The sequence below is a fragment of the Rissa tridactyla genome, chromosome 2, assembly GCF_028500815.1.
Source record: "Rissa tridactyla isolate bRisTri1 chromosome 2, bRisTri1.patW.cur.20221130, whole genome shotgun sequence".
Lineage (NCBI taxonomy): Eukaryota > Metazoa > Chordata > Aves > Charadriiformes > Laridae > Rissa > Rissa tridactyla.
The window spans coordinates 50,215,422-50,229,219 of record NC_071467.1 but is presented as its reverse complement, the minus strand read 5'-3'; the positions used below and the strand labels follow the sequence as shown (position 1 = coordinate 50,229,219).

Sequence of the window (13,798 nt, the reverse complement as noted above, 5' to 3'; positions counted from 1 at the left end):
GTTTATGATAGCACAGTCCCACCCTTTCAAAACCTCCCAAAACAAGACTAGAACGCACCGACGGTACAAACACTGATTGTTCTTTCTTTCCTTATTTTCTCTATCATTCTAGTGCAGAAAATCTGAAAGACAGCTTGTGTTTGGATCGAAAGCAAAGCAATTATTGTACGAGAAGCCCAATAGGACTTTCATACCCACAAAAGAAACATTCAAAACTTTTCCTGAACGAATTGCTTTTTTTCAAAGATGTAAAATATGAAATCAATTTGTTATCAGGGCAAACACATTAGTTTTTCTGCAGCTCTCATTTTCTGGCTTGTATCATATTTAGCCTGTCCTGTGGCACTGAGAGTACTGCAGCGTCTTCTCTGAAATCCCCCGAATGCCACCTCACCCTCTCCCCCACCATGTATCACCGAGCCGATGATGTTTTGATGAAGCATCGCACGCGGGGGCCCTCGAGATAATGGATTCAATGGGACACACTTAAAAGATCATTTTTCTCTTCCGTATTGACTGCTTGCGCCGCTCTAAGACAGGAAGGGCTTTCATTTTTTATGTAAGCTGTAAGACCCCGAGGGCCCTCTAAACTGTTTAAAGAGGGATCAATTTTCAGATGGTTAGAAGGGGCCCGGCAGACCTTCCCGCTTTGGAACGCCTTCCCCTCGGATCGCCGACAAGTTGGGGCAAACCTAAAATCAGCTCCCAGCGGAGCCGCTGTCTGGCAGGGCAGCGCTTCCTACTGTTTAGGATTTGTGGTTAGCATTCGCGCAGAACTGTAATTTATAGTACGCATGCAGGGAACAAAATAAAGGGGGAGGAAGAGAAAAAAAAAAAGGTTTCGCAGAAGCAAAGTAATCACTACTGCCGATTGGAGATAAACAGCAAGAGAGCTGCTACGCAAAGCAGTCCTTGGCACTGGTGTAGTGGCAGGAAACCATTACCCCGTGACAAGGGTTTAATACACTGACATTGCTGCAATTACATCCAGGCAACCTAACAAAACAAATTCATTGTATGGGAGAAAATATTTCCAATTCAACATTGCAACATTTATTTTTTAATTACAGCACAAAGACGACTTTTGGGGTGTGGAAGGACGTAATCCATCATTTGCTCTGAAGTGACACACTTATGGCAAATGCCGTGCATTATAACTTTCTATGCCACAATAAGTAACTACAAGCAATTTCTTAGGCAAGGAATGCAAAGGGCTTGGGTGTGGGCCTGGGAGATGCTGCTTATCCCTCCATCTCCCTCCTCCCCTGTCAGCAGGAGCCGAAGGCAAGCCACATGCTGCTGCACTGGGGACTTCAGTGACGCCCGTTCCACGCATGTGTCACGCAGCCCGTGACAGATCTCTACCTGCAACGCGCCTCCTATGGAAGGAGTTTTTACCATTCAAAGACGGCCTGCACGAGAACACAAACACAATTTTTAATTAAGAGGAATGGGATTTTGAAAGGTCTCTGAAAGAACAATTATGTCTACCATTTGACTGACAGGCATGTCACATTTTAACATGAAAACCCCACTGGGGTTTAAGAGATAGAATTAATCTTTATCTTTATAACTTGATGAACTACTGAGCTATACCCCATTGCATTTAATACTGCTATGCTCAACCACCTCATCTTATGAAAAGGAAAAAAAAAAACACAACCTATAATCTTTCTATTACTTTCCCTTTCTATACTTTCCCCTTTCACCTTTTTAATCCTTCACAAGCAGAAAGTTAATGCTCTCCTTCACCGAGTGCCTGTTCTGCAAAATGCAGCGGTGTGTAGAAATATAAAAGATAGGTCTTCAGTAATTAGCTTGGGTACCAGACGCAGCACAGCTGAGTTAGCTGGAAGCAGGATAAACGAGTCCAGGTGGAGCACGGCGCTATATTGCTTTGAGCATCTGAGCTGGCCCAAGTGTCTACGCGCAGGGCCCTGCACTGCAGGAGGACTGGGTGGGAAGGTGACAGTGAGACCACTGCTTTCCTAAAGGCACACCCCTACAAAGTATGCCACAAGAAGTAGCTGCAAGCTCAGCTTAAAAACCTTCAAACTGTCACAGGAGTCCTCAGTTCTCTAAAGCAGGCAGAAAGCGCTTAGAAAATTGTCCAAATGAGGTGGAGACAGAACTGTGCTGGAAGAGTCCTCCAGCTGCGAGCTAATGTTACATCACAGCTGGAAATACTTTATTCGATTACCAGTTCAAAGACTCAATGTAAGAGATCAATATCAACAAGTCTCAGAGCATCCTTTCAATTGATGTCACTAACAATGAAAGCATCATCTGAGATATCTACAAAATATGCCGGCTGCTTAACTACTCAAAGGAAGCTCACCACTAACAGGAGCCAGAAAACTAAGGATGTGCGGGGAGAAAGGGACAAGAAGCAAGCAAAGTGCCTTAATCTGGTCAGGTAAAGATCACTTGTGACCTTTGTGAGCTCTGACTCCTTCCAACAGAGATAGATAGAAAAGTGCAGATAAAAAAAGATGTGAAAACAAAGCAATGAGGGAATTCAGATGACTGAAGTAGGATCGATGCTCAGAGCAGAATGGGGACAGAAAAAAAAAGGTACTGAAGGGCAGGAGTCAAAAAGTAGCAACATCCCGAGAGCAGCAGACTAAGGGGAAAGAAAGACTGAAAACAAATGACAAAGGAGAAATAACACTTGCCAGATTACAGTTGTCTGGTTATGACATGACCACATTTGAATAAACAGCAAACCAGTTAAGTTAGAGGACACGTCCACATAACAGGAACTGGTGACGTTCCCCTGGCCAGCACAGCATTTATGTGTTATTTGCATTAAAACGACTGCAGATAACCATTGGGTCCTAAACAGTTTTCACCATTTCCTGTGCAACTTTTACAAACACATTCCCAAATGGCAAACAGACTTGTATACGTGAAACCCAGCCAGAAGGTTGATCATTACCAGAAAGAAGTAAGCCAGAAATTGGAATCTTTATCCTAAAGCTCCAAACACACTCAAGAGGTGGCCAGGTATTGATAGTAAAACTGGAAGCCAAATATTTACTTCTGCAATTACATACATACTAGATGCCAATTTGCTTAGAAACTACATTGCAATTTATGAAAGACCAATGAAGTACAAACTGTTTACGTGGGAGCAGGATGAGAACCCAATGCTAACACACAGAGGTTCCTGAGTGCAAGGACTGAGCACAGCAAAAGGCAAAACAAACCACTGAACCTGAGGACCACGGCTCAAACCTGGACCCTACCAGAAGTGACCGGTAAGCAGAATACTTCAGTGCCACCTCAGTTTCTCAGGGGCTTTTCCTTGTCAGACCAGCAAGACCCATAGACTCAGCACTCCTTTTTTTTTCTCCCTCCGAGTACTTTCATGGTCAGTTAGCATGAGAAATACTGCTTGGGTGCCTTCAGCCTGGTTTACGAAGCCACACTACTGGGTAGAAAAGTGCAAACACTACAACAACAAACTGTTTCTCACTAACAAGTTTTCATCCACGGAGCCAAGATCAAGCAGCCTTTGCAATTAAAGGATTTCTCAGAGCACAGACACTTCAACTGGTAATTGACAGCCGCCCCTCTCCCTGGACTTAACAGGCTGATCCAACCCATATAACCTCAAATAAGCCTACTGGAAAAGGGATCTATGAGCCATACTGACAATGCGGATATGGATTTTCTTCTTTCCTCTCAAGAAAAACGTCTGTTACTTCAGAGGACTACTAGCCTCAGAAATACGGAGCTGAAACCTTTATCTTTGTAACACTCCTGAATGCAGAAATTTATTCCCCTGAGTATCTCCGTCCCCACTGTCGTAGCCATGCAGCCATAGTTAAGCACGACGTGAATCCTCGCGACAGCAAGTCTGCACATCTACTTTCTCTGGGTCTGTGTATGTGCAAAGAGTACCCTAACAACCCCACTATCTTGATTTCACTGTCATTTCACACACTTGAGAGCAAAAGCATTGAACAAGCCGAGAACACTGCTTTTTATCCTCCAAATAAATAATATACAAAACCACTTCTACTGACACTTAGAACAGGAAGACATCAACTCCATGGCCCCTTTCAGTGATGACTCACCACCAGCTACTGACCACACAATGTGAGAACCTGCTAATCTGATCGTGCTATTTCTTTCACCTAGTCACCAGCCACAAGCAACAGCAACAACTTGCTGACCTCGCACGTCAGACATCTTACAGGACTAAGATTCAGAAAACATTCACTTCTACTGAGGCGACAGTGATGGCTGACCTGTGGTGATCATTAATTGAGGCAAAATTAGGTCAATATATACCCTAAATTCAATAGACATACCTAGAGATACAATTAATCTTGGTTCAGCCGGGACCAGAAAATACCCCTCTGAGCTCTTTATTGACAGAAGTGTGTTACAAAAGATTTCTCTTTACAACACCAGTTGTGTAAATTCTCTGAATTTCTTGAAATAGGCATAAAGTATACTATGATTCACAGTTCTGTTTCTATTTTTCACCCAAGTTTCTGTATGTGGTTACACCAACCAGAACAACTGTACTGCCTAACTGTATTGAGTCTGGTCCTCGTGATTCAGCATTTCATTTTTTACTAATACATGTTACTGATGATACCAACATCATCAACTGTTCTTATCTCAGTTACTGGCATCTATAAATATTTACGCTTAGAGATAGTAATCTTTTACACTTTCAATCATCATCCCAAAGCACTTTACAAATTGCTTTTTTGTTCACCTTGGTAGGAAGCAATGAAAACTCAAAGTTAAATCAGTTATCTCGGGTTACAGAGCGGGTCAGTGAGAGTGTCAATGTATTTCCCTATCCCAAGCCCTCTCTTTCCCCTGCCACATGACCACGCAGCAATCAAATGATGAAATATAGAAGGTGAATAACTAGATGAGCAAGCCAGGATAGGTAACGAAGATTAAACTGAGCCTCTGCCAACTTCTTCCTGCCTATTCCCCCCTGCCAGGAATGTTACAAAATATTAAAAATGTGCAACCTGGACCATTCACGCTAACACAGCGGCCTGAGCTAGCGTATAGCAATATCGAAAACTCTCAAGGAAGCTTGCTCTTTACAACTTGCAACACGACGTTTGTTCTCAAAAAGTGCAAGCCTACTATAGTCTAGCTACTGGAGCATCACAGTGATTTAAGAGCTACCGCCTCATCAGGCTTTTATGTTGCTACTCTAGAAAGATCACCAAATACCTGCACAGATAGAGATGTGCCTTTCAGGAAGATGAATCCAAATAAGGAGAGTGGAAATAAAGACGTAGTAACACCCACTCTGACAGTATATTCTTAAAAAAATAAATAAATTCCCAAACGCTCATTAGTTAGAAGACTTTGGATTGATTTCTTTAAGCCATTAGCATCACTTACAGCAGTTTCAGAAGTACTATCCAAGGTGAGTAGGAAACATGTGGCGGGTCTGCTCTCGTGGAGGTGTTACACAGGGAGATCTACGCAAAGTGCAGAACATCCCCCCACCACAACAGATCTCCTACCAAACCAGAAGTCTCCAGCATGGTGTTGCAACCTGCAGGAGCCTGAATTAAGGGCCATGTTGGTGTCTTATTTTGGAACTGGGGACAGTCTACAGACAACAAACTGCCAAAGCCCCGAAACAGGTAAACAGTGCTAACCTGCCTAATTCATAGCATGTCCTTGGAGGTACACCTACATAACCTATGAAGGGTAAGTCTTGCTCACAAACTGTCAAAAAAGGACGAGGATAGTTTGGGCATTCTCCTAACTAATTCTGTGCTCTGATGCAAAAGAAACCCTTACCAACAACAACAAAAAAAAATGCCAGTGTCCTAACTGGATCCAAGTGTGTGAAATTTAATTTCCCTGAGGGCTGAGAGTGAAGATTGGGTAAGAAAACTGGGACGTGAATGGATTGGTACATATGAAAACCTGAAACAGCCCTGGGCAGAAATTTGGAAGTATTGTGAAATACCATATAAGAAGAATCCATCTTCATATGCAGGGAGTAACTCAAGATGGTAGATGTAGCAACACAAACAGATACCCTGAAAGGTTCTACAAAGAAATATATACAAGTTTTTTAATGAAATCTTCCTATTCTGTTCTGGGAATACAGGATGTGGCGATCCAGTGCCATGGTGTTATGCAAATATTTGTACCAGATGACTTGGACAGAACTAATTAAAAGACCAGATGCTTTGAACCTATGAGATAGACAACACTGCTGATATTGCTGATATCTGAGATACCAGACAGCTGATGCTCATATGATCAAAGTTAAGTGTCTTCCCATTTAGTTCTGATAGTCAGCTGAGGTTGTCTTAGCCAGCGCACAATAACTTTTGGTAGATACCATGCAGACAGCATTAAGGCTGAGAGACGTAGGAATGTTGACTCCAAGCAAAGGGTTTGATCCTACTGCAAGATGATAATGCACCGAAAGAAGAAGAGTAGGCTGCTTGGGTTCAAATATCAGAACTAACAGGCCTGCGCTTCCTCTACTCATAATAATAAATCCTAAAACCTCAACCCATTTTCCTCGGACTCTCTGGTGACCACAGGGAACAATGGGACAGCATGCACGTGCCTCGGCTCTCAGGGGAAAAAGGCTCCTTTAGCAGACCCTCATCTTCTATCCAACTTCCCTGGAATAAAAAATTGGAGTTTTTTTTCTGGGCTGTGGAAAGCAAACCTATTTTTTTTTTTTTAAATCTTCGCTTGCAAAACCAAAATAAAAAAAATAATTAGCACACCCAAATCTTTAACAGATAACTTTGTGTTGCCAAATATTATCCTGCAGATCTGGTAACTTCAAGTAACCCAAAAGTTGTTGAGAAGAGGAGGGCATGATCTAGTTCGAAACAGAAGAAATTCCAAAACCGTAAGACTCCTCAAAGAATAGAAACAGTTTGGTCCATTCACATGGATATATGAATAACCATCAGTCGACAACTCAAAAACAGGAGCGATAATCTGTATATGGGTGAATACATCAAGGTCTACAGTCTTGGTGCAGAGAGCTGCACAAAAGGACACCTGCCCCCTCCTCAGGCATTTAAAGAAGATTACTATTTCTTTCAGCAGACTGACCTTACATTAGGTCTTCTTGGTAGAGATACTGATTCAAATTGCCTCTTCTTGAAGCCTAAGTCTGGCAAACTGTATTATTCAGGTGCATGAGATCATGTCTGAGGCATGGTCTCGCTGGCTTGGGAGAACCTGAAGCCTGTTGATGAGATAAAAGAGTCATCTGGGATCTTCCTTGTGAAAACAGTAGGTTCTCCCTGGTCTGGAATATAACTGGGCTCCTTTGAATTCTATGCTGGTGGCTTTTTAAATGAATTTTGTGGGGTTTTTTAGCACTATTTTAGCTTCAGAATTTAAAATTCTAGGATTACTCAATTCAAACCATCTGTTAGATAAGTTGCCTGTCTGTTGGATTGCTCCACTGTATCAATCTTTGGCCAAAACACTGATAGGCTTTGATTCCTTGGGTTCTTCAATCACAAGAGCATTTGACAGAAGCCCTCAATGGCCTTTCCATAGCAAGGGGCCGGAACCCAGCATCAGCAGCAAGATACTTTTAGAGTCTCACCTGGGTTTCTTTGGAGGAATGAATGGGTAACTGTTGGTAGGCGTTTTACATATCACGTCACAAACCATTTTCAGGGATCTAACAAAAAAATATGGAAAATGAGCCCTGCAAGCTACAAGTCTTTACCTGATACCATTTAAGAAACCCTTTTTAAAGTACTCTTTCCAATTCCTACTCTACTGTCCAAGAAGGAGAACTAGAAAGGCACAAGATGAGATGCTACTGAATCTAAAAGAAGGAAAAATACACTTGCTCCAAAGCAGAGGCTGCTCTATCAGGATAGGTCTCCTTCACACCAGCAAGTCACAGTGACTGGTTTGGATATCACCCTTTCAATCTCTCAAAGAAAGATGACTCTGGTACCTGGCCCACAGATGAAAGGTTCATTTTAGGCTTCTGGCCCTTAGACTACATGTAATACGAGTCAGAAGCCTAATGACTTTCATGTCTCAACCTGTTAGATGCTGGAGCCTGCAACCTATGCCTTGACTCATCCCTGGAGCAGTGCTCTTTCAGGCAAGATAATCAAGACCTTATTTTTCATACACAATACTTCATATGACAGTAAGCCTCAGGAGGCTTCAACTGGCCCAAAGAGATCTATGAGACCCTGCTTTGGTTTTGGTCTCATTCACACATGTGATATTGGTAGAAAAAGAGAACATACAAGCAATGCTGGTCAAAACCTTGGATTAACTAACACTAACAAAGTTAGACTGTAGATATAGACTGACCGGGTCAGTCTCCAATACACAATTTGTATTAAGGTCCAAATATTACTGGATAATTTGTACGCAGCACTGACCCTATATATAAATATAGATACATATACACACACACACACCCCCCTCCATTGGAAAAAAAAAACCAAACGTTAAGGTAAATCTCACAGACAAAACCCAAACAACTATACTGTGATAGCCAGCTTATTGCTTCATGCCATTGTCTTGACATCCAAACGAGTTTAGTAATTGCTCTTTTGAAGCTGCTAATGTTAAAAAAAAAAAAATAAAAAATCAAGTTCTGGAAGTGGCTGGGAATTCCAGGTTCTAACAGCTACGCTGGAAATATTCAACTCATCAAGGGGTTCAAAAGACACTTACTGTCAGAACTGAAACACAAACGCATGTCAGAATTACTTGAAACAGAATGACTATAACTCAGAGTTTGGGTTTTCTTTAAATTATGTTTGAAGAGCTTTAAAATGTTTAATTTATTAAACTGGCTTTGATACTACAGTCATAGCTTCCACTTTCAAGTGCTACAATGGCTCAATTGAACACAGAATACATTAAGCCTAAATTCCACTGCCACCATACACACTTATGAAAGACATTTTAGTGTTTCTTCACTTAAAGTAATATGCTGTCCCTGTGAATTTGACATTCTGCACACACAACAGTTTCAGACACCATCACTACTCCAGCTACTGAAAAAACCCTAAGTAATCCCAGCTCCTATAAGCTGAACACAAGCAGGTCCCTAAACAAAGTTCCCCAAAACGATAGATTTGGTTTTCGAAGAACAGTTTGAGTTTTTCCAGACATTGCTTCAATCTCTCCTGGCAGGCCTGCGCTTTGGCATGGCTCCTATTACTTCCCTCTGCCTGGCTTTCCTTGAGGAGGTTGTCATAAGAAAGGCCATGTGCCCAGCTGTTTCTCTTTCATACGCCTTTATTTACTGTTCTCTTCCTCTAGCACTGTCAGCTCTTAGTGTTACAAGCACTACGCCTGTCCCACCTAAAACTATCTAGGCAACGCTGCCGGGGCAGTAGTACCGGTGAAACCCACGCTTAGAACAAAATCACATATCAGGAAGAGTGCCTTGTACCCTTCAGTAAGGCAACTCAGAGTTGTGGGATCGAGAAACTCAAAACCTCCCCCCACAAATGCTGGAAAGACCGCGAAGGTAACACCGCCTTCCCTCTAGAGCAGGACCAGGCAGTGAAGGGCAAGGTATAGACCAATACTGTGAACACAATCAACATCTGCTGACTGATAAACCAACTCTTAGAATAACAATATCCCTACCTTCACCACCATGTAGTATCCACGCATGCTGCGTTCAGTGCACTGTTGTTTCCTTAAAGCTGCACTCTTATTTCATCTGCTCTACATACACCACTTGCTCATGCATGCAATTTTCTAACTGCTTAAGACCAGTAAGCTACCACAGTCATAAATGTTTCATTTAGAAGGTACATGAGAGAGAGTTAAGAGTCTAATTATTTGAAAAGCCCTAAGATTCTATAAAAAGTATTCAGTTAATGCTGTCCTATATTTTGTTACATACAACCTTACTTTTACCTCAAGTGACACATCCAAGACTACACCTTGATACTACGGGAGAGAGGTTACCGATCCAAAAGAAACAAAACAAATATCTTAACACCCCCACCTTTGGACTTAAATGCAGTATCGCTACAGTTTTTCAATGTAATAAACCACAGAATGGGTGCCCTGGCATAAACCCAGAATTCTAGGAGGTAGAAAGTAAGTGCTCGTTACCATTGACTTGGTTCTAGTACATACACGTAGGGATTTGCAGGAGTGCCATTTGTCTGAAACATAGTGGAGCAGGGAAAAGAAAAATCAGTCTCTCACCTCCTTCGAACAAAGAAACCTAATTTAATTTTGAAACAAAAGAAACTAAACTTATCATTCTAAGACAGCCCCAGGACGTCCAAGCATGAAATGGAAGAAAAGGAGTTGCCAAAGACATGCAGAACAAGCTTTTTAAAGTTACCTGGAATCGGGGTATTTTGTAAGCGTGGCCAAGCTGCTGGTGTACATGTGCCCACCCACATCAATGTGAACTGGTGCGTTGGATTTTGTGAGCTGTGCTGGAGTGGGGATGCCTTGATTGTTCAATGGAGATGCAGGGGATCTAGTGATCAGAGGTCTTGACATATTGGGACGACTGTCCTGTGAAGAGATAGACCTGGGTTAATGATTTCCTTAAAAACCTCACAAAAACCCACAGTCTCCAGTCAATAGCACTGTCTCAATAATCTCAGCTGTTGATTTTCTTCTCATTAAAGCACAGACAAATATTCGGCAGTTTTTAAAATCAATCCAGCTCTAGGAGCCTTAACTGGCTACGTTTTAAGTAAGTGGGGGAAAATGCAGTGATAAAACCCACAAAGTACGAATCATGTTCAATAAAACAAGTTCTTCCTGAATACTGCTCGTGACAGACAACCCATACCAAAAATAAAAAAAAAAAAAGCTCATTCTCGTATTTAAGAGCTGATGATAAAGGCTCTGAAAGAAAGAGCTGCAGACAGAAAGAGAAAGAACAATTGCAATTTTCCTTAATGAAGGTGACCCCAGGTAGACTTTCTGTTCCTTCCCGAGCCCTCCGTCAGTGCCATACAGTCAGAACAGAAATACAAACCCTCAACTCCTCCATCCTGCACACTCTTCTCTCGAACTCCCAATTCACATAGCACGGAAACAGAAGCAGAAACACCTGGACTAGTCAACTGCTCATGGACTGCAGACCACTGGACATCGACAGCCTTTGAGAGAGACATTTTCCATTTAAAAATTAGATGTATGGCGACAGATGCCCCCGCCTGCCCCGCATAGGCTGCAGGTCTGAGCCACTTTTCCCCCAAGGCAGGCGAGCTCCCGGAGCCGAGCGGGAGCCGATGCTTTGCTGATGAAACCAACTTTTAGTCACAAAGGAAGAGCCGGAACGCCAGCAAAGAGCAGCCCCAGCCTGCGCACGGGGCGGGTGGGGCTGGGCAGGGCGATGTGCTGGAGCCAGTAAGGCAGGCTGCATTCAAAAGCCGGGGATTAAAATAGAAACGCATTCGAGAGCGGTTGGTTTGGAGACAACCCCGCTTCGCTTGCGACTGAAGGAAAGCTCCATACGGGGCGGCATCTCGCAGGGATGCCTTGGGAACGAAAAAGCCCTTGCAAATGACTAGGTTTTACATTTAAAAGGTAAGCAAAGCAGCGAGAAGCCAGGTACACTTCATCACAAAACTCTCTTTGTTCTTTCAACACGTCTTTCAGTCCTTCAAGGTAATGGATTCCTTGTAAACATCTCTGCAAACCTCGCAGAAGCGAAGCGCAGCCAGGAGAGTGAGTTACGGGTTACTTGGACTAGCAAAGTCCTTTGCCGCCGAAAACACCATTTCTCATGGCTGTTAAAAGATTCAAACCATAAAGGCAACATTAGCCAGGTAAATGTCTAACTGAAATGATTTACAGGCCAGTGCTGCACAATAAATCCAAGTTATATGTAACAAAAGGCATCTATAAACCACAAGGTACTTAACTAATTTTCTCTCATACACAAAAGCAAGCTTAGGTCAAATACTGATAAAAACGAAGGGGACGAAGAAAAATACCTAGTCTGGATTTTGGGGGGGGGGGGGGGGGAGGGTTGGGTTTTCTTCGTTTTCTTTTTAAGCAGAAGTTAATATAAATCTGCAGAAATACCACACTTAATCACTACAATTGCCTGAGGAGGTGCCCGCAGCACAATGAAGACAAGTCCAGACAAAATAAGGTACACACGCTATGCAAAACTAATGTCTGCTATAAATGCTATGTGGTACAACCACCACCCAAGATGCTACTGATCTGCAGTAAGATATTTAGTAAAATAACGAAGAAAAAATTAAAAATGACTGGAACAGCGAAAGTAAGAAGGCAAGGAGCAATACAAACCAGGGGGAAAAAAAAGCACGCGTTGGATGATTAGCAGGAGGAAAGCAGCCAGTGTGAGGAAGGGAACACATTTCAGTGCTTAAAAGCAGACAAACAGTTTGGAAAAAAAATAATTAAATAAAATCATCAACAAAGGCTGAGACTCAAACGAAAAAACAATTTCTGGAACTTGTATGAGACAGACACCACCACCTCCCTTAGCAGGATCCTCTCTGGCAGAAAAACACAGCCCTGTTGCAATTTAGCACACTGCTGCACCACCGAGCCTGTAATAGTTTTTCAACTGGACACATTCTCCTGTATCCCCTGCCTGGGGCTGCTCGGGAGAAAATGAACAGATTTGCAGGGTTAATATTGTAGTTAGGCTGGGACCTCATTCAGCGTAGCTGCGATAGCGCCGGCTGCATGAAACGGTAGAAGAATGTGTAGTATAAACATCACTGCCAGGATGGGAGATGGGTTGAAGGACTGTGGGCATTTTACAAGGCAAAAAAAAAAAAAAAAAAAACCCAAACAAACCACACCCAAAAAGGTAAGAAAAGGGAACCAGTTTCCAAAACAAAACCAAGCTGCCATTTACAGAGTTTACCTACTAAAACTCCCAAGAAATAAAACCACTTCCAACCAGGTACTCCATGATTTATAATAAAACCTCACACTGTCTTATTTCATCCTCCTCCTTCTCAACATTCCCCCTTCAAGTTACCTGCATTTATTGTGCCTCAAAGAAACGACACCCATCTGCTCAATGTTTAGATATTAAATACAATAATGCTAGCCTTGCTCCAACTGTAGCTCACAAAGCACATTTCCCTGGATAAAACCAGTTCACTGTTTTGGAGACCACTTTGAAATTGGGCAACGGTATTTCTCCTGCAGTTGCCCCAGAGAAATTAAAGCAGAAACAGGATTCAGAGAACCGGGTGTTTAAAAACCAGTTTCTTTTATGTGGCACTACCCACTAGCGCAGCCACAGCACAGATGATCACCATCCAGTGGGTACAGCATTAAGACCACCGACATTTGCTTAACAGATCAAAGTTAAATCACTGCGTTAGTTAAATCACTGTATTTGTTCAGCTATGGACAGGATAACACAGAGGCAAACAGTCTCTCTGAAGAGATACACGGCTTGCTTGCCTTGGATTATTGCAAACGTGGAAGTGAATGAGCTTAGTTTAACTACGAGAGTGGTTAGAACAAGGCACGGCTAGTAAAATAAGCTTCTACTACCTAAACTGATTACAAATGTAATTCCTAGGAAAAAACTACTGGAGAAAAGAAGGGAACCATAGAAACCAAACTCAATGAGATCCAGCAAGCTAGCTAGAACAGCTGATGACAAAAAGGATCAAAAAGTTCTTCGGAAGCCTTCCTTGGTGTGCTTGGTGTCAGGCAGGTGAGACCTGCACCCAGGAAGGGTTTCTAGCTCAGCCATGGCTGTTCCCACACGGGAGATGACAGAGGTTGTCATCTGCCTTGGGAACCGCATGAACTTTATTCATGAATGGGACACAAAGCACAG

At 42.5% G+C, this 13,798-nt stretch overlaps 1 protein-coding gene across 3 annotated transcripts in view; it reads right to left on the bottom strand.

Annotated features, from left to right (window-relative positions):
• KCTD1 (potassium channel tetramerization domain containing 1) overlaps nucleotides 1-13,798 on the bottom strand; it is a 106,429-nt gene that overhangs the window by 27,091 nt on the left and 65,540 nt on the right. For 2 of the 3 annotated variants that reach the window (XM_054192736.1, XM_054192735.1), the window contains exon 2: nucleotides 10,337-10,515. In XM_054192736.1, the coding sequence (XP_054048711.1) occupies nucleotides 10,337-10,500 (164 nt within the window). In that variant the 5' untranslated portion in view covers nucleotides 10,501-10,515. Of the gene's footprint in view, nucleotides 1-10,336; nucleotides 10,516-10,987; nucleotides 11,174-13,798 lie in introns of those variants that run through there. The other variant, XM_054192734.1, reaches the window with a different exon arrangement.